Raw genomic sequence first — 26954 nt, 5'->3', positions numbered from 1 at the left:
TTCAAATGAGGAAAAACCGCTATTTATAAATGTGGGAATAACTGTCTGTTACTTCTGTAAAACACAGAAAGAAAATAAAATTCGATGTTTCCATAACTAAATTTGACATATCAAGAATTGTAATGAATTATTCGTAATTGAAAATTGTATTGGTTTATGGATTTCTCAACAATACCACCGAAAAATTAATTAAAATTCATTAAATGTAAAATTTAGTTATCCAAACATCGAATTTTATTTTCTTTCTGTGTTTTACGGAAGTAACAGACAGTTATTCCCACAGTTATAAATAGCGGTTTTTCCTCATTTGAAGTTCTTCCCCGATAACTCTTGAAGTATTCATTTTAGGTATAGGGTTTGCTAAAGTAACCCCCACTATTTTTGTACGTAGAATCGACTGAAATAATAAAAAATATAGGTTCTAATTTGAAAATCTTGAGTTTTGATGAATTTGATTTCTCCAAGTTCATGATCCTCTTATAAACACCCTGTACATTTTTGGTCCAAGCCGAAAACACTCTTATAATACTACGTATTTGCTTAAGCGAAACAAAACAATTTTTTTTCGAAAAAGGCTTTTTCTGCTGAAATATTCAAAAAAATGTGAGTTCTCATCGCCACTTTTTTTTCATAAGAATCTCAATAACTCATGAACCGTTGAGTTTTTCCCAAGGTACGGCGTATTGCCGAAATTGCCCTCAAAAAAGCTATCTAATGATGCAATAATATACTGGGGGTGCCATTTGAAATAAGGAAGTAGTAGTCTGTTTCCGGTATAACCGGAAGTTGTAGAGATCTGAAAATATTTTAGGGAGGAAGATCGTTGTTTCAAACCCTAATATGCAAATTTTCAGCTCAAAATTATGATTAGTTTTCCAGAAACGTCTAATAGGCCATCGAGTTTGGGACACCCGATATAAGAATGTCAATAAATAAGACAATATTTTTCATACTTTCAAACAGCTTTTTTCGAAATAATTCGATATCGAAAAAAATCTTGAAAATGTATAATACTCAAACATCTAATAATTGAATGTACTTGGGGAATGTTGATGTCATCTTTCGGCATAAAATACGCCAACTAACTGGCGAAGCTGTGAAAAAAAACAGTCAATTCCTTCGTTACTTGCTTCGGTATTATCATTAGACCACTCCCAGCCAAGAAACTGTCTTGAAGAAACCACGCACGTATAAACTTTTATCCACCTGAACAGGAATTGGCTGAAGAGAGCAAGCCAGACTTAACGGCAGTTGTCATATTCAATTTCAGTATTTCATAATTTAGTTCGAATATATTCAGAGCAAATTGTACCCTCAAACCTGTCACGAAGTAGGCTTGTTTGTAGAGATATCCTTAAAATTGCAAGTTTCTTGAATGGAATTATAATTTTATCGAAATTGAAATTATTTGTCTGCGATATTGTCCTAAGATAATTATTTAGCTCCGAATAAGACACTGAAGTTATAATAATAATATAGACTAAATGATTTTGATTGATAATGATAATTTTCAAGAATATTTCATTATTTTTTTTAATTATATATGGTTTTATGCCTTGATTTATTTTATTCAACATGGGCAGTAGGTCATTAAGCAGAAAAATATTTTTTTGAGAAAGAACATACTCGTATTATTACAGTTTCGTGTAAGTACAAAATGATACGGGACTTATGTTCTTATTTAATTAATTTCTATAACATCTATACTTTTCATGATTTGAAAATTTGTTGAATCTAAATATTTTCTAAGAAACATTTCAAGTTTCAATTTGATTTCCTCGAACAATTGGCCAAACTGTCCCAAATAGTTGAAATTGAATTTACCCGTTGAAGTGAAGATAATGATTGCAATTCAAAGTATCCTGTCAATCTGGGACTAATACGAAATTGAGTTATGAAAGTATCATAAAAGATTTTCAATATTTGAATACAATAGAATTATGATATTCTAGAAAAAACAATTCAGTTATTCCATATTGCTCATTCGTGATGTGATTATTGGTAATTGGTATGCATTATTCAAAGCACGTATACCTCTACAGGTTTAAAAGAAAAAATCTAATAATCGAATAATTATTGAATATTTCGCATTAATTTGTAATGTTCCTTGAGATGATGTTTCAAATTCGTCATCGGTAATTTGAATCCTTTCAGATAAATTATTTCCAATAAACAACCTTTGAAATCAATCAGGCAGAAAAAATTTTCCAACCCTTAAATTGTCAGTTTACTTTTTATATTGTGTGAAATAGGAAAACAATCGTATCTCCTTCAAACAATAATACAGAAAATTTTAAGGAAAAATTTGGATTTGAATCCACACAAAATTCAACTGATGGTTAAAAAACGAAAGCCATTAGACCACCATGAACTTAATTCATTTTCTGATTGTGCTCTTCAACAACTTGAAAATTTTATCAAAAAATAGTAGTCAGTAATGGAGGTCATTTTTGGTTGAATATTTATTCAAACAGAAAGAAATGCAGAATTTGTAGTAATAAAAATCAACAAGAATAATTTGTTTTTAATTGTATCACCGCTATGGTAAAACCAATTATTATATATAGATATTCGCAGAATTTTTCACAAAAACCAGTTCTTATATTATATTATCTCCTTATACGAACCTAGTAAGAAACTATTAGAATTTCAATATATTTTGACGGTCAGACTGCAATCAAAGCTTTGAACTCACATATCATCGACTCTAAGAGGATATTGGAGGAAACTCATTGAATTAGCCAAGAACAACAAGGTGTATTTGATCTGGAAGGCCAACACTATTGCCAGAAAAGGAGCACAAACTCCTTTCATTGAACTTAAAAGAAAAGAGTTTCAGGTGAAGGAAAAAACGGAAAGAGAAATACTCTGGAGTGATCTTCGTGGTTTGAATCATTCCAAAAAGTTTCTTAGAAACTTTCGCTACGGCGAGATCTAAGAAATAAAGGTTGTTTTTCTTTAGAGCTATAGAACTTTAAATTGCAATAAAACAACGATTGATTATTCAATCGACATGAATTTTATTTATCCGGAAGATGATTGTGTGGCATTACATTTCAAATATGATTTCTGGCATATGACCGCCACGGCTGGCTCGGATGTAGTTCAATCTGGACGTCCAATTTTCGATGACTTTTTCCAACATTTGTGGCCGTATATCGGCAATAACACGGCGAATGATGTCTTCCAAATGCTCAAGGGTTTGTGGCTTATCCGCATAGACCAATGACTTTACATAGCCCCACAGAAAGTAGTCTAGCGGTGTTAAATCACAAGATCTTGGACGCCAATTCACAGGTCCAAAACGTGGAATTAGGCGGTCACCAAACGTGTCCTTCAATAAATCGATTGTGGCACGAGCTGTGTGACATGTTTCGCCGTCTTGTTGGGACCACAGCTCCTGGACATCATGGTTGTTCAATTCAGGAATGAAAAAGTTAGTAATCATGGCTCTATACCGATCACCATTGACTGTAACGGCCATCATCGTTTTTGAAGAAGTACGGACCAATCATTCCACCAGCCCACAAAGCGCACCAAACAGTCAGTTTTTCTGGATGTAACGATATTTCGACATACACTTGAGGATTAGCTTCACTCCAAATGCGGCAGTTTTATTTGTTGACGTAGCCATTCAACCAGAAGTGCGCTTTATCGCTAAACAAAATGAAATGGACGTAGTGCGCGATACTTATTCCGCACAGAACCATTATTTTCGAAATGAAATTGCACTATTTGCAAGCGCTGTTCAGGCGTGAGTCTATTCATGATGAATTTCCAAACCAAACTGAGAATAAATCACTTGACAGCTGTTAAATCGGTCGCCATCTCGAACAGTAATGCCAACTTAAAGTTATATACCTCGAAAAAAAACACCCATTAGAATACGATTGTAAGATTCATTTGATCTGTTACCAAAAGGCGATAAACCAAAATTATTGACAATTTTTGAATGGGGTTGGGGTAGTATGTTATCTTATGATAGGATGGAATAAGAAAACTTGCTTTGTTCTTTTATCATTGAGATACAGAAATAAATAATTTTCCCCATTTCCAGTGTATTTATTTATTGTTATTGCATCAACAAAAAAATCATTCAAAAAAGTGTTTTCTCAATTTGAAGATATTAATATTGAAAAAAAGTCATGATATGTTTGTATATTCTATAGAATTACCATCATCATTTGAATGAAACCGAAAAGAGACAGGTATTTTGCAATCCAGCCATTCCATTACACAAAGTTCCGAAACTATGTTGAGAGCGTTGAAATGTTGATACAGGTGTTCTGAAGAAGGTATGCATATCCATGGCCAAATATTCGGAAGGATCGATTACGAGTTAAGTTTTTCCAATTGGAAATGAATTTACATGGTACTTATGTACTTCAACCCATAACATTGCCATATCAACAAGGAAAAATTATACTTCCTTTTTACCACGATTAAGCAAATCCTCATAAAGTGGTTATTTTGAATATTCGGAAAATAACACTTGGCACAATAACTTTGATGGTGAAAAACTACTAATTTTACTCATTCTGGGAATAAAAATGTCGTCTGCCAAAATACTCCTCAAGATATCTCAAAATTTTTGAGGAAATATCTTAACTCTCCTCCCGTGTCCCTCTTGCCCCCCAGACCTTACTCAAATCGAACAAAATTGTTAGTTTCCTAAAACTCGATTCGAAAATACAGGCTGTTCTTAAATCGGGAGTACAAACAGAAATGATAGATTCCTCGGAGCATTATAAGAAAAAACATCCTATAAACATGGTCCCGAAAACAGATTGTTTTCAAGATACAGGGTGTTAAAGTTTGAATTTTTCTTGAGGTTGTTTCTCAAATAGCACCCTTCCTTCGCAAGATATTAACTTCAATTGTGCATAAATATTTCAATTTAAATTTTTTATTATGTGATATGTAATTTTCAATGCAAATCTACAGGGTGATATTTTTCTGGAACAGTGTTTTATAGTTTTGTCGTTTCTGCTACCAATTTTGAAAAAAACATTTCAAACAATTCTCTAGTAATCTTCAGAAAAATCCAAATTATTCTGAAGATCCAATTAGTATGTTGTGATGAATAAATTACTTATAAGTTTCGGTAATTATTTACCCAATCTGTATTGAAGATCAATAAATATTCAATAAACTGGTATGATCATCACAAAAACAGTAAGACTACAAGAAACACCCTATATTTATCAACAAATGTGTTTATGAGCACTTCTTTTTATTAAAATTGTCCAAGAAATTTTTCATTTTCCTTTATGCCTCTAATTTAGGCATGCTCTGTAGGTATAAATTTTTTTTTTGGTGAAAGTACCTATGCGGAAAAAACGTAAAATTTAATTTGAGATTAAATTATATCATGTTAATAATTCTAATAAATCAAAAAGTTATATGAATGTTATTGGTAGGTAAACAGTATATTAAGAAAAAAGCCAACTTACCTACGGATACTATGTGAGCTATTAGAATAATACATATGCTGCATTCTCTCTGCTTCGCTCTTCAGTCTTTCATGAAGTTCTTCACACTCTTTCCTGAGTTTCTTCATCTGGAACTTGGACTTTAAATGCCTCGGAAGGGAATTTTCGTCTAGGAATTCTATCGATACATTTGAGGTAGCTATGAGATTGCTTAAATCTTGCTTAAAATTATCAAGGAACGTTTTGGACAACTGTTCATCGTGGACGTAGTCACAGTCTATTAATTTATTGCTATCGTCGAGTATTACTTGGAGGAGGCCGTGTCCCTTCACGATTTGGCGGTATTTCAGACCAGTTGATGATCTGTAAAAAAAGTTTGTTTTAATTGAGGAGAACAAATTCATCGATTCATATTGATGGATTCGTGCAGTTATTGATCGTTTTCGCACAAATGTTACTCTTATTGATTCAAAACCATCAACCAGAGGAAGAAATATGAGTACCGAAAGAAATATTGCTGCTACAGTGTTGTTGACTACGTGGAAAATTGTACGTGAATATCTTGGTTTACAGGACCATAATATACAAGTCAAGAATGAAACCAAATGACCATCGCTTTTTTGATAATAGAATAGGGCTAATTTGAAACTGGCCAAAGACGAGCTTTTTTACAGAAAAATTGTGTTTCGTGATGAAGTTCCTTTCTTGTTAAACGGCTTCGTTGATGAACAAAATTTCCATATATGGAGAATGGAGCAAAGACAATCCTCAGGCCATTGAAAAATACCATTACATGTATTAAAATTAACTGTATATTTTATTTATTTGATAATTACACCATTCTACAGCCTAGGCCAATTACAGAATGGGAAAACAAAAATAACGGATGTTTTTTTTCGAGGTATATAACTTTAAGTTGGCATTTCTGTTCAAGATGGCGACCGATTTAACAGCTGTCAAGTGATTTATTCTCAGTTTGGTTTGGCAATTCATCATGAATAGACTCACGCCTTAACAACGCTTGCAAATAGTGCAATTTCATTTCGAAAATAATGGTTCTGTGCGGAATACGTATCGCGCACTACGTCCATTTTATTTTGTTTAGCGATGAAGCGCACTTCTGGTTGAATGGCTCTATACCGATCACCATTGACTGTAACGTTCTGGCCATCATCGTTTCTGAAGAAGTACCAATGATTCCACCAGCCCATAAAGCGCTCCAAACAGTCAGTTTTTTTAGACGTAACGATGTTTCGACATACACTTGAGGATTAGCTTCACTCCAAATGCGGCAGTTTTGTTTGTTGACGTAGCCATTCAACCAGAAGTGCGCTTCATCGCTAAACAAAATAAAATGGACGTAGTGCGCGATACGTATTCCGCACAGAATCATTATTTTAGAAATAAAATTGCATTATTTGCAAGCGTTATTCAGGCGTGAGTCTATTCATGATGAATTGCCAAACCAAACTGAGAATAAATCACTTGACAGCTGTTAAATTGGTCACCACCTTGAACAGTAATGCCAACTTAAAGTTATATACCTCGAAAAAAACACCCGTTACATCGCTGGCCACTACTTTCTCTCATCTTTCGGGCAGCGTACGAATCCCGTGTTGAAAAAACTGATCTTTTGAAGCGATCCACAATTCGATCCAATGGCTAAAGCCATCTATTGCAAAACGTCGGAAGCAGAGTTGTACAACAATATTTAAAGAGTTATTTTGCTAAAAGAGATATTCTTCATTGAACGCTAAGGTTTTTTTCGAATTTTCCAGAGGTATTTATCGTTACTACTTATGAGTTACTTGACAAGACGGTAAACGTAACTGCTTAAAGTTTTTTGCCTAGACAATATATCATTTAAATGGGTATTTTATGCTCCAGATAAATTGAAAATTATATAATTTTCAATCCTGATATTACGCTAAAAAAATACCTTTTTATCAATAGATTTCACGACCCCATGCCCTATTTAAATTTCGGCTTGCTGCAAAGAGAAATGAAATGATATGATGACGGTTTTATGTAAAAACAGTCCCCCTCAAAAACAAAATAAATGCGTCCAAGCGATTTTCCAATATCTTAATTTTTCTACTCGAAAAGACCTGTTTCCTTCCCAATATGACACCGTGTATAACGTTAAATGCCCTCCAAGCGAGCAATTGGCGCATCAATGAACTAGAGTTCAACAAAAGCTCCTGACACGGAAAAAGTACTTTCCTCATTTTTTTACTCATTCAAGGTTGAATCACTTGAATAATTTAACCCTATACACAACATTATAGGTGTTGCCGGCTCCGTAGGATGGTACACTACACATACACGGCCGAAATTCCTGCTTAATTCCGAAAGAAACATCCCAAATGAAGAAATAACACCTTATAACTTACAATCTGGAGAACAATCAATCAACAGCTCCACCGAGATCAGAGGTACCGATATAAGTAGGCTCCGAAATAAACACAGATGGATTAATACATTATTATAGGCTTTATATGCCCCACACTCTCGGTCTTCTGTCTTGTTACGGCCGGTAGAATACATCGAATCTTCCGATCGATAGATAGGATAACAAGTTTCCGAACGACCGCTATCGATTAAATTCTTTTTGGACAATTAGGGGGACTTTTGTTCTTCCTTGTTAATTTTAATTGATTATGCGGTACCGGGTGGAATTTCCATCTAATTTTTTTTTCGTGTAGAGATTGTGTTACAATGGTCGTTGGGAGATATGTGAGAATTGGTTTTTATTGAAGGCGTAGAATTAACTAAGTATCTGAAACTTCATTAAACTCACTATATGTCGAGATAAATTAATGGATTATTAGAAGAGAACATGTTGAGATCGACTAGAATCCAATAAGACATCGATGAAGTCTCGTATTTTAAAGAAGGAATTTACAAGATAAATACATAATAATAATAATAATAATAATAATAAATTCCTTTATTTCAAATCATCCCCACAGTAAATTACAGAGAGAGAAGCGAAATGATGTCAACAACAATATATACAATCTATACAAACTCTGACAAGTTGTTACAATCTAGAAAATCTCTAAGTGAATATGGTTCCAGTTTAATTAGCAGTTTCTTTATGGCATTCTTGAATTTTATTAAGCTAGATAATCTGCATGTAGATGGTAATTTATTATATAGTTTTATGCACATATAGTAGGTTCCTTTTTCTGTACTTGTAAGCCTATGAGAAGGGTAAATGAAATTCGTCGTCCTTGTATTATAGCCATGACCAAAGTTAGAGCTGAATTCAACTTGGTGCCTGAAAAAGAACATCAGACACTCAAATATATACAACCCATATATAGTCATAATCTGCATATCCCTGAAAACACCCCTGCAGGTGGCTCCAAATTTCATATGCCTGATTGATCTTATGGTTCTTTTTTGTATAATGAAAAGGAGTTGAATGCTGGAGCTGCATCCCCAAAACACAATCCCATATCTCAGTACTGATTCAAAGTTGGCGTGGTACAGTATTTTCAATGTCCTCTCATCCATATGTCTGGATACCACTCTGATTCCATATCCAATGCTACTCAATCTCAGCCCAGTTTTTTCCACATGACTGTTCCAATCTAAAAATTCATCAATATGTATTCCAAGAAATCTCATATCATGAACAGGTTTCACTTCATTGCCATTCAGGTTTATGGTGCCAGTTGGAGTAACTCGGGAGTTCTTTGTTCTGAATACCATAATGTTTGTCTTCGACGAATTCAGTGCCAACTCATTCCTGTTGAACCAATCACAGATTCTAGATGAACTGTCATACGCCTTATCAACTGCCTCCGGGAGGGTCCTTCCAGATACCAATATGTTGGTGTCATCCACATAGTTCACCAGTCCATCCATAATAAGGTCATTAATATAGATGATGAAAAAAATAGGACCTGCGTTACTGCCCTGCGCTAGACCTCTTTCTTTAATTGCAATATTGGATTTGTTTTCATTAATGATGACTTGCTGTTTTCTGTCTAGAAGATAAGATTCAATCCACTTATATGCTTTTCCTCTTATGCCATATTTTTCAAGTTTTATTAGTAAATATTTGAGGTTCACACAATCATAGGCCTTGCTAAGATCTAAAAACACACCAATTGCTAAATTCTTCTTCTCAAATTCCTGGAGTATCATATTTACAAAATGATAGATGGCAGTATTTGTAGATTTACCTTTCAGGAAACCATGTTGCGAGTCCAAAAACAGATTACATTTTTTGAAGAAATCCAACAATCTTGTGCACATTACCAGTTCGAAAATTTTGGAGAATGAGGGCAGCAAGCTGATTGGCCTATAACTATCAAGACTATTACGGTCTCCCTTCTTATATATGGGTTTTATGAGGGCAAATTTCAACTGATCAGGGAATTTCCCAAATTTCATGGAGTTGTTGATGATGTAACACAATACTGATGCTATCTGTACAAGTGAAAGTTTGACAATACTGGTTGGAATGTCATCATATCCGCTGGAATGTTTGTTCTTCAGTCTGGAACACAGGTTAACTAGTTCCCCAGTATTTACAGGTCTCAAGAACAGCGACTGATCATTCTCTTCTATATCACAGAAGAAATTCTGATGATGCACTTCATCTACTAGTTTTTGGACTGCTTCAATCAAGTGTATGTTAAATTTGTCTGGCAATGATTTTGGATCTTCATCGATGTTATTTTCTCTGTGTTTATTTTTCCCTGTTAACTCTCCACATATGGTCCACATGGATCTCATTTTGCAATCTGATTTCATTATTCTATCCTGAAGATATTTCTTTTTGTCCTCTTTCAATATGCTGTCATAATACTTTTTCATGTTTTTGTATTGCTCCTTGAGAGATGGGTTATCAGTCAAAAGTACTAGTAAAATATCTAATTGATGTTTGATTTCCTCAGCACGTTCACTCTTCTTGTATTTCTTGTTGTTATTGGAATGAATTCTGGTAAGTGGAAAGCTTTGGTTGAATATGTTCAAATAGACATTGATAAAAGTTTTCCACTGCTCATTCACATCCTTCCTATCGATTACAAGTATGTCCTCCCATGTTTGTTGTTTCAGTTGGTCTACAAAGTTAATTCTATTTGCTTCATCGAAGAGAAATCTTTTGCGAACAAATTTCCTTTCATCATTTTTGTCTATATTGAACACAAATTTCTGCCCAAAGTGATCAGATACATGTGATGCAAGAATTACCGATGTGTGTCCATTATGTAGGTTTGTACATATGTTATCTAAGCAGCTTTTAGTTTGCTCAGTTACTCTGGTGTAGTTAACAACAGTTGTTCTGATGGAGTAGAAATTGAGCATTGTAGCCAGTCTGAGCTTATTTCTATTTTCGTCCAGCATTTCAATGTTGAAATCCCCTGTTATAAAAATAGTACTTTCAAGGTTTATCTGGTTGGAAAGAATATTCTCTAGCTGGTTAAAAAATACCTCAATTGAACCGCCCGGTGGTCGATAGATGCATAGGACAATAATGTTAATCTTTTTCAGAGAACACTCAACAGCACAACATTCAAATTCTCCAAGTATGGATAGCTTATTTGTATTTTTGTATTCTCTACATACTATAGAATCTTTGATGTAAATGGCTGATCCTCCATGCTTTCCCTCCTCTCTGCAAAAACAGGACATTAGTCTGAAGCCTTGAATACCAATCTGAGTGATTTGATTTCTTGACCTCCAGTGTTCTGTAATACAAAGTATTAAAGTTTCTGTATTTTCCCTCAAAAGTTGTTCAACCTGATCTATACTGTTTCCCAAAGATTGTATATTTTGATGAATAATGCTGTAGTTACCCACCTTATTAGAGTATTCATGGTTGTTCTTCACATGCTTCTGTGGGTCCCTCTGATATGATTTATTATCTATAAAAAATCCTCACTTGGTTTATATTTTTGGAAGTGTCCGAAATTGAATCTCTTCACTCCCACATTTTGTGGCCAAAACGAAGGATCGTACAGTTGATTTTTTTTCTCAAGCGGTGCCGTCAAAACAAAACATTTCAACTGAGTTGGTTCACTTGGTAACTCTTTCACTTCGACCTTTTCATTGGTGAAAGCCGGGTTTTTCTTCACATATTCTTCTACTTGTTGAGCTTTAACATGTCGTTTTATTCTATAAAGATATATCCATGCTCTTCTTTCAGCTCCAACAAAACCTGTTTTTTCCTCTTCTTCGGAGACTCTCGTTGTGCCAAGTCGTCTAGATTTAGGTCTTCTGCGTTGAACTCTTTCAAAACCGTCGTGATTGTATGATGTTTCATTATTAATATTTCTGATATGTATTTCTTTATTGCCCTGATTCTTTGATGTTGACGTGAATTTACTTTGTTGTTGTTGTCTTGCTTTGAATTTGAAATTAGTGTCATCTATCAGATGTCGCCTGTCAACCTCGGCGTCCTCATGCATCTGAACTACTACTCTTGGAACTATCTTGCTGTCAGAAGTCTTGTTTGTTATCTTATCTCCTATCCGATCAGTTTTCAGTATATCAGAGTACTGTTTACGCTCATTATCAGTTTTTTCAGCATATTTTTTCTCCATGTCATCTAACCTTTGTTTCAATAATTTATTGTTTTCTTTTAGAATGCTATTATTTTCCTTCAATATTTCATTTTTCTCATTGGATTCCACAAGGAGCTTACTCAGATGTTCGATTTTCAACTCCAATATTTCCTCTCTATTCAGATTCCGCCTCCCATCCTGGACTTCATCACAGCACTCGACGTATCTCTCATTGATAATTTTTATATTTTTCTTCTTCGCGCACGAATTATGGTATAAGCCCCCACAATTCATACACACTTGAGTTGTGCACACTTTTTTAACACAACACCTATAATTATTTTTCACTAAATTTACTTCTTTTTCACTCCTAATGCTCTCGCCTTCACTCAGGTCATCCTCAACCGACGCCATCTTGCTAGACAGTACATACATACATACATACACAGATACAAATAAACATAAATAAAATAATATCTAGGTAGTGGAATCATTATTGGAATAAGTGTACAGAGATGAGAGAATTTAAGTCTATAATGAAATATTAGTATAATACATAACGAGAGTTGTAAGAATCATATTATGCAGGACTAGAAAAAGTTCTAGGAGTGCGTAATTGTCAAACATATCCAGTTGTGTACCATACTTTTTCTTCGACCGCAATCATTTGCATAAAAACTTAGGCAAATCCAAAAACTGGTGGAAAATCGCGACACAATTACGAAACGTCAAAAGGTTATTGTCTACGAGGGCTGTTATTAATTCATTTCCGTGGCAACTACTATAGATTTTATCTTATTGGTTATTCGCCGTGTGATTTACTTTACAGATGCTACCGTATTGGTTGTTGATCATGCTTTCTGTTTGCGGTAAAGTAAATCGCACAGTTTTACGTTGCACGGTGCTTAAAATAGTCATTTACATATAATTGGTGACATGTACCTACCTACTAATTTCGTCACTTTCTGTAGGGAGAGTAGAAAAAGTTTTTCATGCAATATGATGTTTAATATGACGTATGTGATTTCTAGTGTTTCCTAAAAATGCATAATAATATCGAATGAATGCGATTATTGATTCTCTTCATTCGAAATGATAAGAATTGTAAAACTGGTGAGTTAATGTTCATTCAACTCCTTTGACATTATTTCAAGATTTTTCACCCTTGAAATGGATATCGTGAAGATATCTTGGAAAACACAATGTCCTGGTTTAAAACTCATTCGTTACATCTATATTCAATTGCACATGAGGGACGATAAGCCTCAGACATGTTATTAGGAGTTCAAAATCGTCAACAATTTTCTCCAGCATTTCGGTAATCCTAGAATTGAATTACTCAAGAGTACAGCTGGAAATTGTTTCTAAGGTCTAAGGTCTAAATGCCATGTTGAAGTGGATTTTACTTGTACTTGCGATAGTTCTCAAAAGAATTGAAATAATTCGACTGAGCAAAAACTAAAAACTCAAACTGCAACAATATGAGCATGGAACATAATAATATTTCGTTTTTTTGACTTAATGGTTTATGTGGAAGATGCATGTAACGGTTGTTTTTTTCGAGGTATATAACTTTAAGTTGGCATTACTGTTCAAGATGGCGACCGATTTAACAGCTATCGAGTGATTTATTCTCAGTTTGGTTTGACAATTCATCATGAATAGACTCACGCCTGAACAACGCTTGCAAATAGTGCAATTTTATTTCGAAAATAATGGTTCTGTGCGAAATACGTATCGCGCACTACGTTCATTAGCGATGGAGCGCACTTCTGGTCGAATGGCTACTCCAACAAAAAAAACTGCCGCATTTGGAGGGAAGCTAATCCTCAAGTGTATGTCGAAACACCGTTACATCCAGAAAAACTGACTGTTTGGTGCGCTTTATGGGCTGGTGGTCCGTACTTCTTCAAAAACGATGTTGGCCAGAAGGTTACAGTCAATGGTGATCGGTATAGAGCCATGATTACTAACTTTTTCATTCCTGAATTGAACAATCATGATGTCCAGGAGCTGTGGTTCCAACAAGACGGCGCAACATGTCAAACAGCTCGTGACACAATCGATTTATTGAAAGACACGTTTGGTGACCGCCTAATTTCACGTTTTGGACCTGTGAATTGGCCTCCAAGATCTTTTGATTTAACACCGCTAGACTACATTCTGTGGGGCTATGTTAGTCTATGCGGATAAGCCACAAACTCTTGACCATTCGGAAGACAACATTCGCCGTGTTATTGCCGATATACGGCCACAAATGTTGTAAAAAGTCATCGAAAATTGGACGTCCAGACTGGACTACATCCGAGCCAGCCGTGGCGGTCATATGCCAGAAATCATATTTAAAATGTAATGCCACAAGATTATCTTGCGGATAAATAAAATTCATGTCAATCGAATAATCCATCGTTGTTTTATTGCAATTTAAAGTTCTGTAGATCAAAAATAAACACCCTTTAAAATTGCCGCGGCAATTCGGAACTCAAGTGTGCATAAGTGAATGAGCTCTCATATAGATTCCGTCTTCCAGTTGGTACTTCCTCATTCTTTTTTATATTTGTTGATGTTTATTCTCTCAATCCGAGATTGATTATCCTCTCTCAATCCACATCGTTATAGGTTGACTCTCAATGTTTTCTCAATGGATTTCTCAAGCAATACGATAATACTTGATAGAGTTCACGCAGTAAATGCCAAGTACGCAAGTAACAATTACTCACCACATCTAGCTCATACAATTATGCGAATTAGCATAAATAAACGTTATAGAATTTTTAAGCATAACTCCAATATGAATTCAGCCAGGTACACACAAGTGCATCATCCCAGATTTTTCGACCATTCCCAGTGATAAATCAACGGAATCATTTCAATTGGAAATTCAAAGTGGCATAAAGCCCAAACAGGTTGTCAGTTACACGACAGGGATGGATCTATAAATTATGTTTATTTATTATCAGTTTGCTACTGGTAGAATGGTGATTGGGTGTTCCTCAATGAGGATGAAGAAGTCGTTTTTTGTTTTTTTGGTTGGAGTTAACGGCAACATGGAAGGGGACTAACACAAGCAGTGAAGAAGCGGGACAGTTATGTTGGAATTAAATCTGGAGATAGTGCTGGAGGAATGTTTGCAATCGTCGACTGGATTCTTTATAAAGGGTGTTTTTTTAGAGCTATAGAACATTGAATTGCAATAAAACAACGATGGATTATTCGATTGACATGAATTTTATTTATCCGCAAGATAATCTTGTGGCATTACATTTTAAATATGATTTCTGGCATATGACCGCCACGGCTGGCTCGGATGTAGTCCAATCTGGACGTCCAATTTTCGATGACTTTTTCCAACATTTGTGGCCGTATATCGGCAATAACACGGCGAATGTTGTCTTCCAAATGGTTAAGGTTTTGTGGCTTATCCGCATAGACCAATTACTTTACATAGCTCCACAGAAAGTAGTCTAGCGGTGTAAATCACAAGATCTTGGAGGCCAATTCACAGGTCCAAAACGTGACATTAGGCGGTCACCAAACGTGTCTTTCAATAAATCGATTGTGGCACGAGCTGTGTGACATGTTGCGCCGTCTTGTTGGAACCACAGCTCCTGGCATCATGGTTGTTCAATTCAGGAATGAAAAAGTTAGTTAGTGATCGCCTAATTTCACGTTTTGGACCTGTGAATTGGCCTCCAAGATCTTGTGATTTAACACCGCTAGACTACGCTATGTAAAGTCATTGGTCTATGCGGATAAGCCACAAACCCTTGACCATTTGGAAGACAACATTCGCCTTGTTATTGCCGATATACGGCCACAAATGTTGGAAAAAGTCATCGAAAGTTGGACGTCTAGATTGGACTACATCCGAGCCAGCCGTGGCGGTCATATGCCAGAAATCATATTTAACATATAATGCCACAAGATTTTCTTGCGGATAAATGAAATTCATGTCAATCGAATAATCCATCGTTGTTTTATTGCAATTTAAAGTACTATAGTTTATAGGCAGTTTTTACAGCCTCGAATTTCGGAGAAAAACGGCGTAAGCAAAGTTGTACAGCTATGCATGTTCCGTGGTTCGAAAACTATGATAATATTACATTTGTAGTTTTTGTCGCTATGTCTACTTTTTACACCCTATAACTTGGTAACCAGCATTAACCAGTCTTCTTTCTAATTATTTAAGACATGAAGGTATACAGAAAACAATACTAACATTCGAAATTAACCGGAAACTATTTTTCATATATTCATGTGGCCTTATGTAAGATTTCATTTTGATCACATCATCAGAATTATAGAAAATTCAAGAAAAATATCAAAAAAAAGGAAAGCACTGGCGTGAAGTTAAAAGCTTTTGACCTTTTCGAGTATATTTTTCATTCGTTCCACAGTGCGTGATCCTTTTTGAAGTAAATAGAGACCACAAAATGAAACGATTCTTGTTGGCGTTATGAAAAATCTCCAGAAAAAAATTAGCAGGCATTTAAGAGGGAGACGTTGCGTGCAAAGGGCATTAAAGGCACATGGTCTCCGTACAATTCTTCAAGTTGCAGTCGAGCACCCTCGAAAGCACTCGATGTAGGCTCCCTAACCTCTCCAAAGTCCTGTCTATTGTGGTCGCCCCATCATTCCCGGATTTGTATGGCTAAAATGTAACTATTAAGATGAGGTATCCCTTCGATGAAAAAGACGTGTAGGAAATGTTCAGTCTGAGAAGTTCGCCGAAAAGAATTCCAACGTTCAACCCCACATCGCCGCCGGCTTGATTTTTAAGATTTCGAATTTGCGTGTAGTCGCTTTTTCGTCTGAGTTAATTATTTCAATGATATACCTACTGTGAAAAGATTTTGCACAAGGAAATCTCAATCTAAAATTGGTATTTTCCAAGCACAGTCGAATCTTTTTTTCACGGAAATATTGGGCCCTTTTTTAGATATTCTGTTAGTTCTGTTGAAGTTATCAACTTTGAATTTTTTATGACACTTGAATCATTGCTCAAAAATACCGAATGACTTGTCCTGTAGCGATTATGATATTGATTTATTATCCAATTCATTCCATTTATTTGATACACACCGTATATTTGTGATGATTCTGGAATAATCTTTTTGATAATCTCAGTGATAAATCCCCAATTGCAGCTTTTTCAATTGTAGTTCAGATAATCGAGTTCAATTTAAGGGAAGGTAACATATATTTCAGAATGGGAAAGTATAATTCAGAAGAGAAAAAGTGGATTTCAGAAAATTTCTTATAATTTTGGTGCTATTAACATGAAAAAAACATCCTGCAGGTACTTTTTTCAGTAGAATAAATTGATGTAATAATTTTTCTGTTATATCCATTAGTTTTGAAGTTATAATACAAAATTAGATTTTTTCCTTGAGTCACACATTTGAAGGACAACATTTATCAATTCAAAAATGTTCAAATGTTCGGGCCACCGAATATTGTAATTATTTGAAGTTCACAGATTATTATAGATAGGCACTTGGATGATTTGCCGTGTGAAACTAAAACTTTTGATGATTTTTGATAAGAAATTTATATATCATGTTATGAATAATAATTGAAAAGGGAATAATTAAGCGATTATAGAAATTGTTATGGTTTACATTATAAAAAACACAAAAGTGTATTTTAACTTAAAAACTAATGGCAATAAAGAATAACTCATTACACCAACAAATTCTACTAAAAAAGTGCCTATAGGATGTTTTTGTTTTATGTTAATAGCACCAATGAAAACGTTATGAAGAACTTTTCATTTCAAGCCATTTCAATTTTCTTTTATGAAGGGTGTTTTTTGTAGAGCTATAGAACTTTAAATTGCAATAAAACAACGATGGATTATTCGATTGACATGAATTTTATTTATCCGCAAGATAATCTTGTGACATTACATTTTAAATATGATTTCTGGCATATGACCGCCACGGCTGGCTCGGATGTAGTCCAATTTGGACGTCCAATTTTCGATGACTTTTTCCAATATTTGTGGCCGTATATCGGCAATAACACGGCGAATGTTGTCGTCCAAATGGTCAAGGGTTTGTGGCTTATCCGCAGAGACCAATGACTCTACATAGCCCCACAGAAAGTAGTCTAGCAGTGTTAAATCACAATATCTTGGAGGCCAATTCACAGGTCCAAACCGTGAAATTAGGCGGTCACCAAACGTGTCTTTCAATAAATCGATTGTAGTACGAGCTGTGTGACATGTTGCGCCGTCTTGTTGGAACCACAGCTCCTGGACATCATGGTTGTTCAATTCAGGAATGAAGAAGTTAGTAATCATGGCTCTATACCGATCACCATTGACTGTAACGTTCTGGCCATCATCGTTTTTGAAGAAGTACGAACCAATGATTGCACCAGCCCATAAAGCGCACCAAACAGTCAGTTTTTCTGGATGTAACGGTGTTTCGCATTACACTTGAGGATTAGCTTCACTCCAAATGCGGCAGTTTTATTTGTTGACGTAGCCATTCAACGAAGAAGTGCGCTTCACCGATAAACAAAATAAAATGGACGTAGTGCGCGAAACGTATTCCGCACAGAACCATTATTTTCGAAATAAAATTGCACTATTTGCAAGCGTTGTTCAGGCGTGAGTCTATTCATGATGAATTGTCAAACCAAACTGAGAATAAATCATTTGACAGCTGTTGAATTTGTCGCCATCTTGAACAGTAATGCCAACTTAAAGTTATATACCTCGGAAAAAAACACCCTATAGCTTGAAAACAGTTGAATTTTTTACCAAATCTATTCTTTAAAAAATCGAGCCCGAAAATATGCCAATCATGTTTTTCTAGCTCAAATAGGTTTTGAGATTTCCTCCCTAGACAACCCATTTGGGGTTTCGTTTTTTTGAATTGAAAATTAGCAAATCCCAATTGGAATTAAAACATTTTTTGAAATCAATTTTTCTTTATCTGAATTACATACATATTGCTATTCTAAAATACAAATCACACCTTTTCTGAATATAAGGTTTTTTTTCCAAATTTCATATTCCCTATTTCAAATAACAACTTCAAATTCTGAATTAAAATTTTCATCTTGTGAAATTTAATATGCTTTTTTCCTCAATTACATTTGACGGTTTCTGAATTACAATTGGAAAAGGTGTACTTGAAGCCTAACCTAATCTTAATATTCCGAACAACACTTAGACGGTGGCAGATAAGATATTGTTCAGAACTAAAATGAAAAAAAATTGTGTTATTCATTTCGTTGGCGGTGCTGTTTGAAGCTACGAGTGAATTATAAGCTGTGAAAACCGATAACTATTAATTTTCTGAGAATTCGCATTTAAATATCACTTCTGACCGTCTCAAATTTTACGACTCCATATCTCTGGGTCAGTTAAACAGCTTGTGTCGTTTACGAGTGTATCTTCTAGACTTCCAGAGTGAGAGACGATTGTTTCCTGGCAATAAATGTTTCAGATCCAAAGATGGAAGCTTGTACTAATATTGGGATGGATTAGGATATTCAATGCAAAATTCTACCAACCGGTGCCAGAACAATTGGTAGTGAATATTTAACAGCTCGGAACTTGACTGTTAAAAAAACATTGCAAATGTTAGTACAATGGTTCATTAATTCGTGTATTTCGTAGAATATATCAACATCCAAAAAATAATCAAAAGCTTAATGTTTATTAAATATATCCTGACTGTCCTAAGCTTCTGAACAACTTCTTAAAAACTCGAAGCTTGTGGGAGTTACTAAAAGCAGTTTTTCTTTTGAAATAGCCCGCTATCTGGGCAGATGTCACTTCTCAAGTTGTCATATTTTGATATTTGACAAGTAAAAACTATGCCAATACTAAAAATGGAAAGATACATTTTCCATCATCGTATTGAAATTGTTGAAATTCACTATAAAAATGATGACTATTTTGCAGTGAAAGTTCGTAAAACTAAAGCACTTTGGGGCATTTAAAGCTCAGTTAAGACGAAAACTCGAGTCGGTCAATTACCAGCTGGGTCCTTGAAATGCAGCAAAATGATCCGGATTTTCATGGAAAAATCATCTTCGTTGACCACTTTCACTTCGTAGGCTACATTGATGAACAGAATTGTCGCATTTGGGGCTTGCAAAATCCAAATATGATTTTTGAAAAGCCTCTCCATCCTCAACGTTTCACTAATATTTGATGCAGTTCAAGGGTTTAAGACTTTACTTATTCGAAAATGAGGCTGCTGTGACTGTTACGGCGAATGGACTGCGCTACTGAGTTACGATTAATGTTTTTTTTTATGACCAGAATTGAAGGATATTCATGTGAACGAAGTTTATTTTCAACATGACAGCGCTACGTATCAGACAAGCTACGAAACAATCGCAATTTCGCAAGAAATCTTTTCAGGCCGTGTTATTTCACGTAGAGGTGTTCATAATTGGCCACCGAGATCTTGGGATTTAACACCTTTAGACTTTTTTCTTTGGGGCCACGTGAAAGATAAGGTCTATGCTAATGCTCCACAATCAATTCAATATCTCAAAGATGGAATTCGAAAAGTTACCGAGGACTTACTGCCGCAAGCATGCAAATTGGTTTTGGAAAATTTCATAAAAACGATATGGTGCTGAAACCGTAACAAGGGATTCACGGCTTGGCTTGATTTTCACGCTTCTTGGCTTGAACTTGACTTGATTTCAAGACAAGCTCAACTCAAATAGTAGTTTTTCAATCTCAAGTATTTATTTATCAAGTTCTTGAATCATATCAAGCTACTTGATTTTATGCAGTTTTATTGTGTAGAAAACACTTTTATTTATCAAACCTATTGTATAAAAGAACCGAAAATATCAGCTCTTTTGAAATATAAACATAAATTAAATCACTATAAATCATAACAAAAAATAAAAAAATAAGGTTTCTCAATATTGAAAAACCTCCAGGCTTTGTTTGATTTCATAATTTATTATCCAGGATCTAAGACACATGAGGAATCCTATAAATTTGTCGCCTTACCTATTGCGGGTTTTTGTAACTGTAAGAGCAGCTCTGGAAAATTGTCTTTCAACAGGAGCTGAAAATGCTGACATTGATAAAAAATCCTTGGCCATTTTGGACAAGTTTGGCGAGATATTTCTGAAACTACCAAAATCTACCAGTAGATTTCATAGAAATAATAGAAAACTACTAATAAAGTCACACTGGCGAATGCTTCAGTCTCTCGGTGCTCGAAGAATACCCTTATTTAGTCTAAGCGCGCACGAGATTGCAGAAATATATGACGAGCGACAGATGCATATCAAGCTCAAGTAATATCAAGTAGCTTGATATCAAGTCTAGTCAAGTCAAGTATAGGGTGTTTTTTTTCGAGGTATATAACTTTAAGTTGGCATTACTGTTCAAGATGGCGACCGATTTAACAGCTGTCGAGTGATTTATTCTCAGTTTGGTTTGGCAATTCATCATGAATAGACTCACGCCTGAACAACGCTTGCAAATAGTGCAATTTCATTTCGAAAATAATGGTTCTGTGCGGAATGCGTTTCGCGCACTACGTCCATTTTATTTTGTTTAGCGATGAAGCGCACTTCTGGGTGAATGGCTACGTCAACAAACAAAACTGCCGCATTTGGAGTGAAGCTAATCCTCAAGTGTATGTCGAAACACAGTTACATTCAGAAAAACTGATTGTTTGGTGCGCTTTATAGGCTGGTGGAATCATTGGTCCGTACTGCTTCAAAAACGATGATGGCCTTAACGTTACAGTCAATGGTGATCGGTATAGAGCCATGATTACTAACTTTTTCATTCCTGTATTGAACAACCATGATGTCCAGGAGCTGTGGTTCCAACAAGATGCCGCAACATATCACACAGCTCGTGCCACAATCGATTTATTGAATTATTGATTTAACACCGCTAGACTACTTTCTGTGGGGCTATGTAAAGTCATTGGTCTATGCGGATAAGCCACAAACCCTTGACCATTTGGAAGACAACATTCGCCGTGTTATTGACGATATACGGCCACAAATGTTGGAAAAAGTCATCGAAAATTGGACGTCCAGATTGGACTACATCCGAACCAGCCGTGGCGGTCATATGCTAGAAATCATATTTGAAATGTAATGCCACAAGATTATCTTGCGGATAAATAAAATTCATGTCAATCGAATAATCCATCGTTGTTTTATTGCAATTCAAAGTTCTATAGCCCTCAAAAAACACCCTTTATATTTCATTCAATATAATATTCATTCATAACGGTATATTGAAATTGTGGATTTGAAAATATATCACAATCCGACAACGTGATCTAACCATGTTGGGGAGATGTAAAAATTGCGTATACTCCCTCCATCTATGTTCATTACTCTATGTATTTTTAATATGAAAGAAAAGTGGACTTGATTGAACCATCAAAATGAAAAATTCCATCCCAATCGATAAGAGACTTTCCTCTAACCTATTTTGAATAAAGATGAATTTCATATCGATCTATATCGATAAGTTCAACAGGTTATCAAACAATAAATCTACGATAGCCCATCCGAAAGCTTTCAGAACCCATTCGAAATAATACGGGATGATCACCCTATTCACACAACAAAACGTTAACATCACGCTCTACCAATCCGATTACAATGAGCAACAAATTTCGAGAGCATGAAAGGAACTCTCGACACAAACGAAACGGAGTGATATATAATGAAGGGAATGATGTATAACTACTTTAATTCGAGGTGGAAGTGACTTTATGAAGGTGGTTAAGGTGTTAGAGATAGATCGGTCGTCAAATGAGGTGTCCCACAAGAGCCAGATCATTGTCCAAGGGCGTAGAAATGGAGGTAATTTACCCCCCGCCCAAGATTTTCAAAATATAAAATTTTAGAAATCTCGCAAAGACGAAGAAGGAAAATTTTCCATAAAATGAACCAATAATAATCGTTTTACTTTCCTTTGAAATCGACACGTCAGTAAAGAATCGGACACCTTTACGGTTTATGAGTTTATTATCGCTTTCAAGATGCGTACTTTTATTGCACGTCTCTGTCCGAGGTTTATTATTTTCCTTTATCTATCCGCTTTCTCGGCATCACCCCTTATTTGCCATCTGTGATTTTTGCATTCGTCATCGGTATACACTTACTCGTTGTTTTCGGTTTTTTGTATCATTCTTGTCACGAAATTTCAATATGTTTTATCAAAGAACTGAACTGAGTAATTCGCATAAAAAAACTGTCTGGGCTGTGTTGTACAATTTATTGTGTTTCATTCAAATTGCAATTTATTTGTGAAGACATCAGTTTTGAATTGACTATATCTACAAGGTGTTCGTAAATTGACGGTAAAAATGAAAATGACAGATTTCTCGGATCATTTCAAGAAAAGAAGTCCTATAACAAGTTCAAGTTTCTCTCTCATAGCACCTTCCCTTCACAAGATGTTTAACTTGAATTGGCATAGATATTTCAATTAAAAGTTATCATGTGATATCCTAATTATGAATGCAAATCTACAGGGTAATTTTTTCTGGAATGGTGCCTGCTTCTTTCCTCCAGAATTATTTTTTGTGAACCACTGGTTGTTTAGAAAAATTTAAAAATAAACTCTGGTTCAGTACTTCACTTTTTGGTTTGTTGTAATTTTGTCGTATCTACAATCGATTTCGAGAAAATAATTCAAACAGCTCTCTATAGTAAATCTCAGGAAAATCCATATGAAGATCCAGTTAGGTAGCTGTGATAAATTAATTATAAGTTTTGGTACTTATTTACCAACTCTGTAGCGAAGATTAATAAAGATTCGATAAACTGGTTAAGCATCACAAAAAAATAGGACTACAAGAAACACCCTGTATCTCTAAATCGAAGCGTTTGCGAGCTCATGTTTATGGGCGATTTATTTTCAAAATTATCCAAGGAATCTCTCATTTTCCTTCGTAACTCCAATTCAGTAACACCCAGTATAAGATAAGAATAATCGAATTGATTATAAAAAAAATGATTTCGAGTAATTTGGTTCAAACTTCGTTGTCAAACCTCTTTTTCTCACATTATAGATATGAGTAAACAATGTCGTTGAAAATTTTTTTTTCGATTACCTCCCTCCAAAAAAAAAGATCTACGCCCTTGACTTTATGAAGGTGGTTAAGGTGTTAGAGACAGATCGGTCGTCAAATGAGGTGTACCGCAAGGGCCAGATCATTGTCTTTGTCTGAGATACGATTCTTTTGATGCCGGTCGTATGCATCGTTAGAATATTTTTGGGATTGGCTGTTCGATTTTCGGGGAAGAGGTCAACGATATGTTGAACTTCCGAGAAATTGGGACTGGAATGGACAGATTTCGGAAGATTAGTCATAGAATGAGGTCAATCAGATTCATGGGAAGTAATGTGTCGTAATGTTTTCGGAGGTTACTATATAATTTCGGTTGGAATGTGTTGAACGAAAAAAAAAACACGGAGGTACTCTGATTGAAACTTTGTGGTTGGGTTAGGTTAACTATATAATTAATGACGTATTTAATCATCTTTCAATTACCAGTGATTTTTATAATAAGATGATATAAGTATAACATTATTTTCACTTATTTCATAAGTTAATTTTTTGGGAATAGTCGACCTTATCAATATTGAAATTTTATTGATTAACCATCACTTTGTTTATAACATTCGAAAAAGAGGATTGCTTGAGCTGGCTACATACGGCATTGTTTTGTATAATTCATTTTCGATACGAACTTCTGGAGTCATTTGAAATTCAAGAAAAATTGGGACATTTTCAACAAAGCAGCTTGAACCCAGGGTAGTCATTACAAATATCATTCGAATATCAAAAACACTTCTAATTGAAATATTATGGGTGAAACTTCCAATTATGGGTTTCATTTTGAATGAAAATAGGGGTATAATTTCAGAGAAATTAATGAATGTTTATTTCAATTTAAAGAGAAAGGTATGTCATCGAAGATGAAAAACGATATCAGCCGAATGGCAGCCACGGCTAAGGCTTTTCATCAAATCTTTTATGACTAATTCGCACATTACATACAAATGCACATTTAGAATCAGATGTGCACTTTCGAAATTAACAGGAAAACGACATTTTCAGAGGCCATATTTAAAGAACCCATAGTTGAATTTTCACAATCAATGAACCTAACTCTGGTATTCGATATCTTTACCTATCCTGGAAAATGTCTAGATGTTGCCGTTCCAGAGTTCTCGTGTTCACGAACGGACGGGCAGCATTAAATTTGAGGACGAATTCGTAATTAGTACCTACGTCAAATCTAAGAGAATATTCCTTGCTTAAAATTAAAAAATTACAAACCTTGTTACGAAATGAAGAGCGATCTGTTCGAAGAATTTGCGTCATATGGTCACCATGGTTACGGATAGGGATTCATCAAGCCAAGTAGATTGACATTTCAACTATCTGACTTGAAAATCAAGATTGTGAAAAATTACATATAAAGGGTGTTTTTGTAACGCTATAGAACTTTAAATTGCAATAAAACGATGGATTATTCGATTGACATGAATTTTATTTATCCGCAAGATAATCTTGTGGCATTACATTTCAAATATGATTTCTGGCATATGACCGCCACGGCTGGCTCGGATGTAGTCCAATCTGGACGTCCAATTTTCGATCACTTTTTCGTGTGGTCTAGCGGTGTTGAATCACAAGATCTTGGAGGCCAATGCACAGGTCCAAAACGTGAAATTAGGCGGTCACCAAACGTGTCTTTCAATAAATCGATTGTGGCACGAGCTGTGTGACATGATGCGCCGTCTTGTTGGAACCACAGCTCCTGGACATCATGGTTGTTCAATTCAGGAATGAAAAAGTTAGTAATCATGGCTCTATACCGATCACCATTGACTGTAACGTTCTGGCCATCATCGTTTTTGAAGAAGTACGCACCAATGATTCCACCAGCCCATAAAGCGCACCAAACAGTCAGTTTTTCTGGATATAACTGTGTTTCGACATACACTTGAGGATTAGCTTCACTCCAAATGCGGCAGTTTTGTTTGTTGACGTAGCCATTCAACCAGAAGTGCGCTTCATCGCTAAACAAAATAAAATGGACGTAGTGCGCGATACGTATTCCGCACAGAACCATTATTTTCGAAATGAAATTGCACTATTTGCAAGTGTTCTTCAGACGTAAGTCTATTCATGATGAATTGCCAAACCAAACTAAGAATAAATCACTTGACAGCTGTTGAATTGGTCGCCATCTTGAACAGTAATGCCAATTTAAAGTTATATACCTCGAAAAAAAACACCCTATATTTATTCGATTGATTCCCGATTGAATATGCAAATTTAAATATTTGGAATCTAATATTTTCCTCAATTGTCATCAGTTGTTTCACGTCGTTCGGCGCGATTGAAGTTTGTTTTCTGAATTTTTGATATATTTAGGTATTTAGTTCAATATATTTTGAGTTAATATGAAACGATGATTCACTATGGGACATAAGAAGTTCGTTATTTGTGGAGAGACTCGCGAATTGAGTTAAATATCCAGCTGAATTTCAGAACACCTCATTTCATCGATTTTATAAACACACAAATTGTCCGAGAAATGGAAATTTCCCCAAAAAATTGGCTTTTATCTTCAAATGATACGATTAATGAAAAATTTCAGTTCAATCGAATACGTATTTTTTCAATTATGGATAAAACAAAATGTAAAATGTATAACACGGCTGCCAAACAGAATTTATTTCGAGATTGATTATCCTTCATTAGCGAATCAAATCTAATAATTCAGGGCCAGCCGCTCTCTACTCAAAATTCAATAAATTCGTACATTTGGGCGAAACATTTCCCTAGAGAAGGAGCAGAGGAGAATATTGTTAACATTTTGTGAGGACTACCAACAGAATTGAAGTATTACATAAATCTCTACATTTTATCCTCACTTGAAATCAAATCAATTCGCAATGAACTTTTGTTTAATGTCAATATATAGGGTGAGTCAAACATGTTTACTGAGC

At 35.1% G+C, this 26954-nt stretch overlaps 2 protein-coding genes across 6 annotated transcripts in view; both read right to left on the bottom strand.

Moving 5' to 3' along the window:
* The window catches only part of LOC123682037, a 141297-nt gene that overhangs the window by 69268 nt on the left and 45075 nt on the right, over positions 1-26954 (bottom strand). For all 3 annotated transcript variants that reach the window (XM_045620426.1, XM_045620424.1, XM_045620425.1), the window contains exon 3: positions 5454-5795. In XM_045620426.1, coding sequence (XP_045476382.1) covers positions 5454-5795 — 342 coding nt within the window. The remainder of the gene's footprint in view (positions 1-5453; positions 5796-26954) is intronic.
* Positions 8359-12362, bottom strand: LOC123682036. 3 transcript variants are annotated; one of them, XM_045620423.1, is made up of 3 exons: positions 11253-12362; positions 9087-11140; positions 8892-9031 (listed from the first exon to the last, which is right to left on the bottom strand). In XM_045620423.1, exons 2-3 carry the CDS (start codon positions 11082-11084, stop codon positions 8999-9001), a joined length of 2031 nt encoding a protein of 676 aa, XP_045476379.1. In that variant the 5' UTR covers positions 11085-11140; positions 11253-12362; the 3' UTR covers positions 8892-8998. The 3 variants fall into 3 exon arrangements, with proteins under 3 accessions (XP_045476377.1, XP_045476378.1, XP_045476379.1); XM_045620421.1 differs by having other exon boundaries at positions 8359-11140; XM_045620422.1 differs by having other exon boundaries at positions 8359-11067.

This window comes from Harmonia axyridis, chromosome 6 (genome assembly GCF_914767665.1).
Source record: "Harmonia axyridis chromosome 6, icHarAxyr1.1, whole genome shotgun sequence".
Taxonomy (NCBI): Eukaryota; Metazoa; Arthropoda; class Insecta; order Coleoptera; family Coccinellidae; genus Harmonia; species Harmonia axyridis.
The sequence above is the reverse complement of the archived record's forward strand: the minus strand, read 5'-3'. Positions and strand labels throughout refer to the sequence as shown.

Excerpts from the sequence above, each read along its gene's own strand:
- LOC123682036 (XM_045620421.1), bottom strand. The coding sequence starts at position 11,084 with ATGTCCTGTTTTTGCAGAGAGGAGGGAAAGCATGGAGGATCAGCCATT.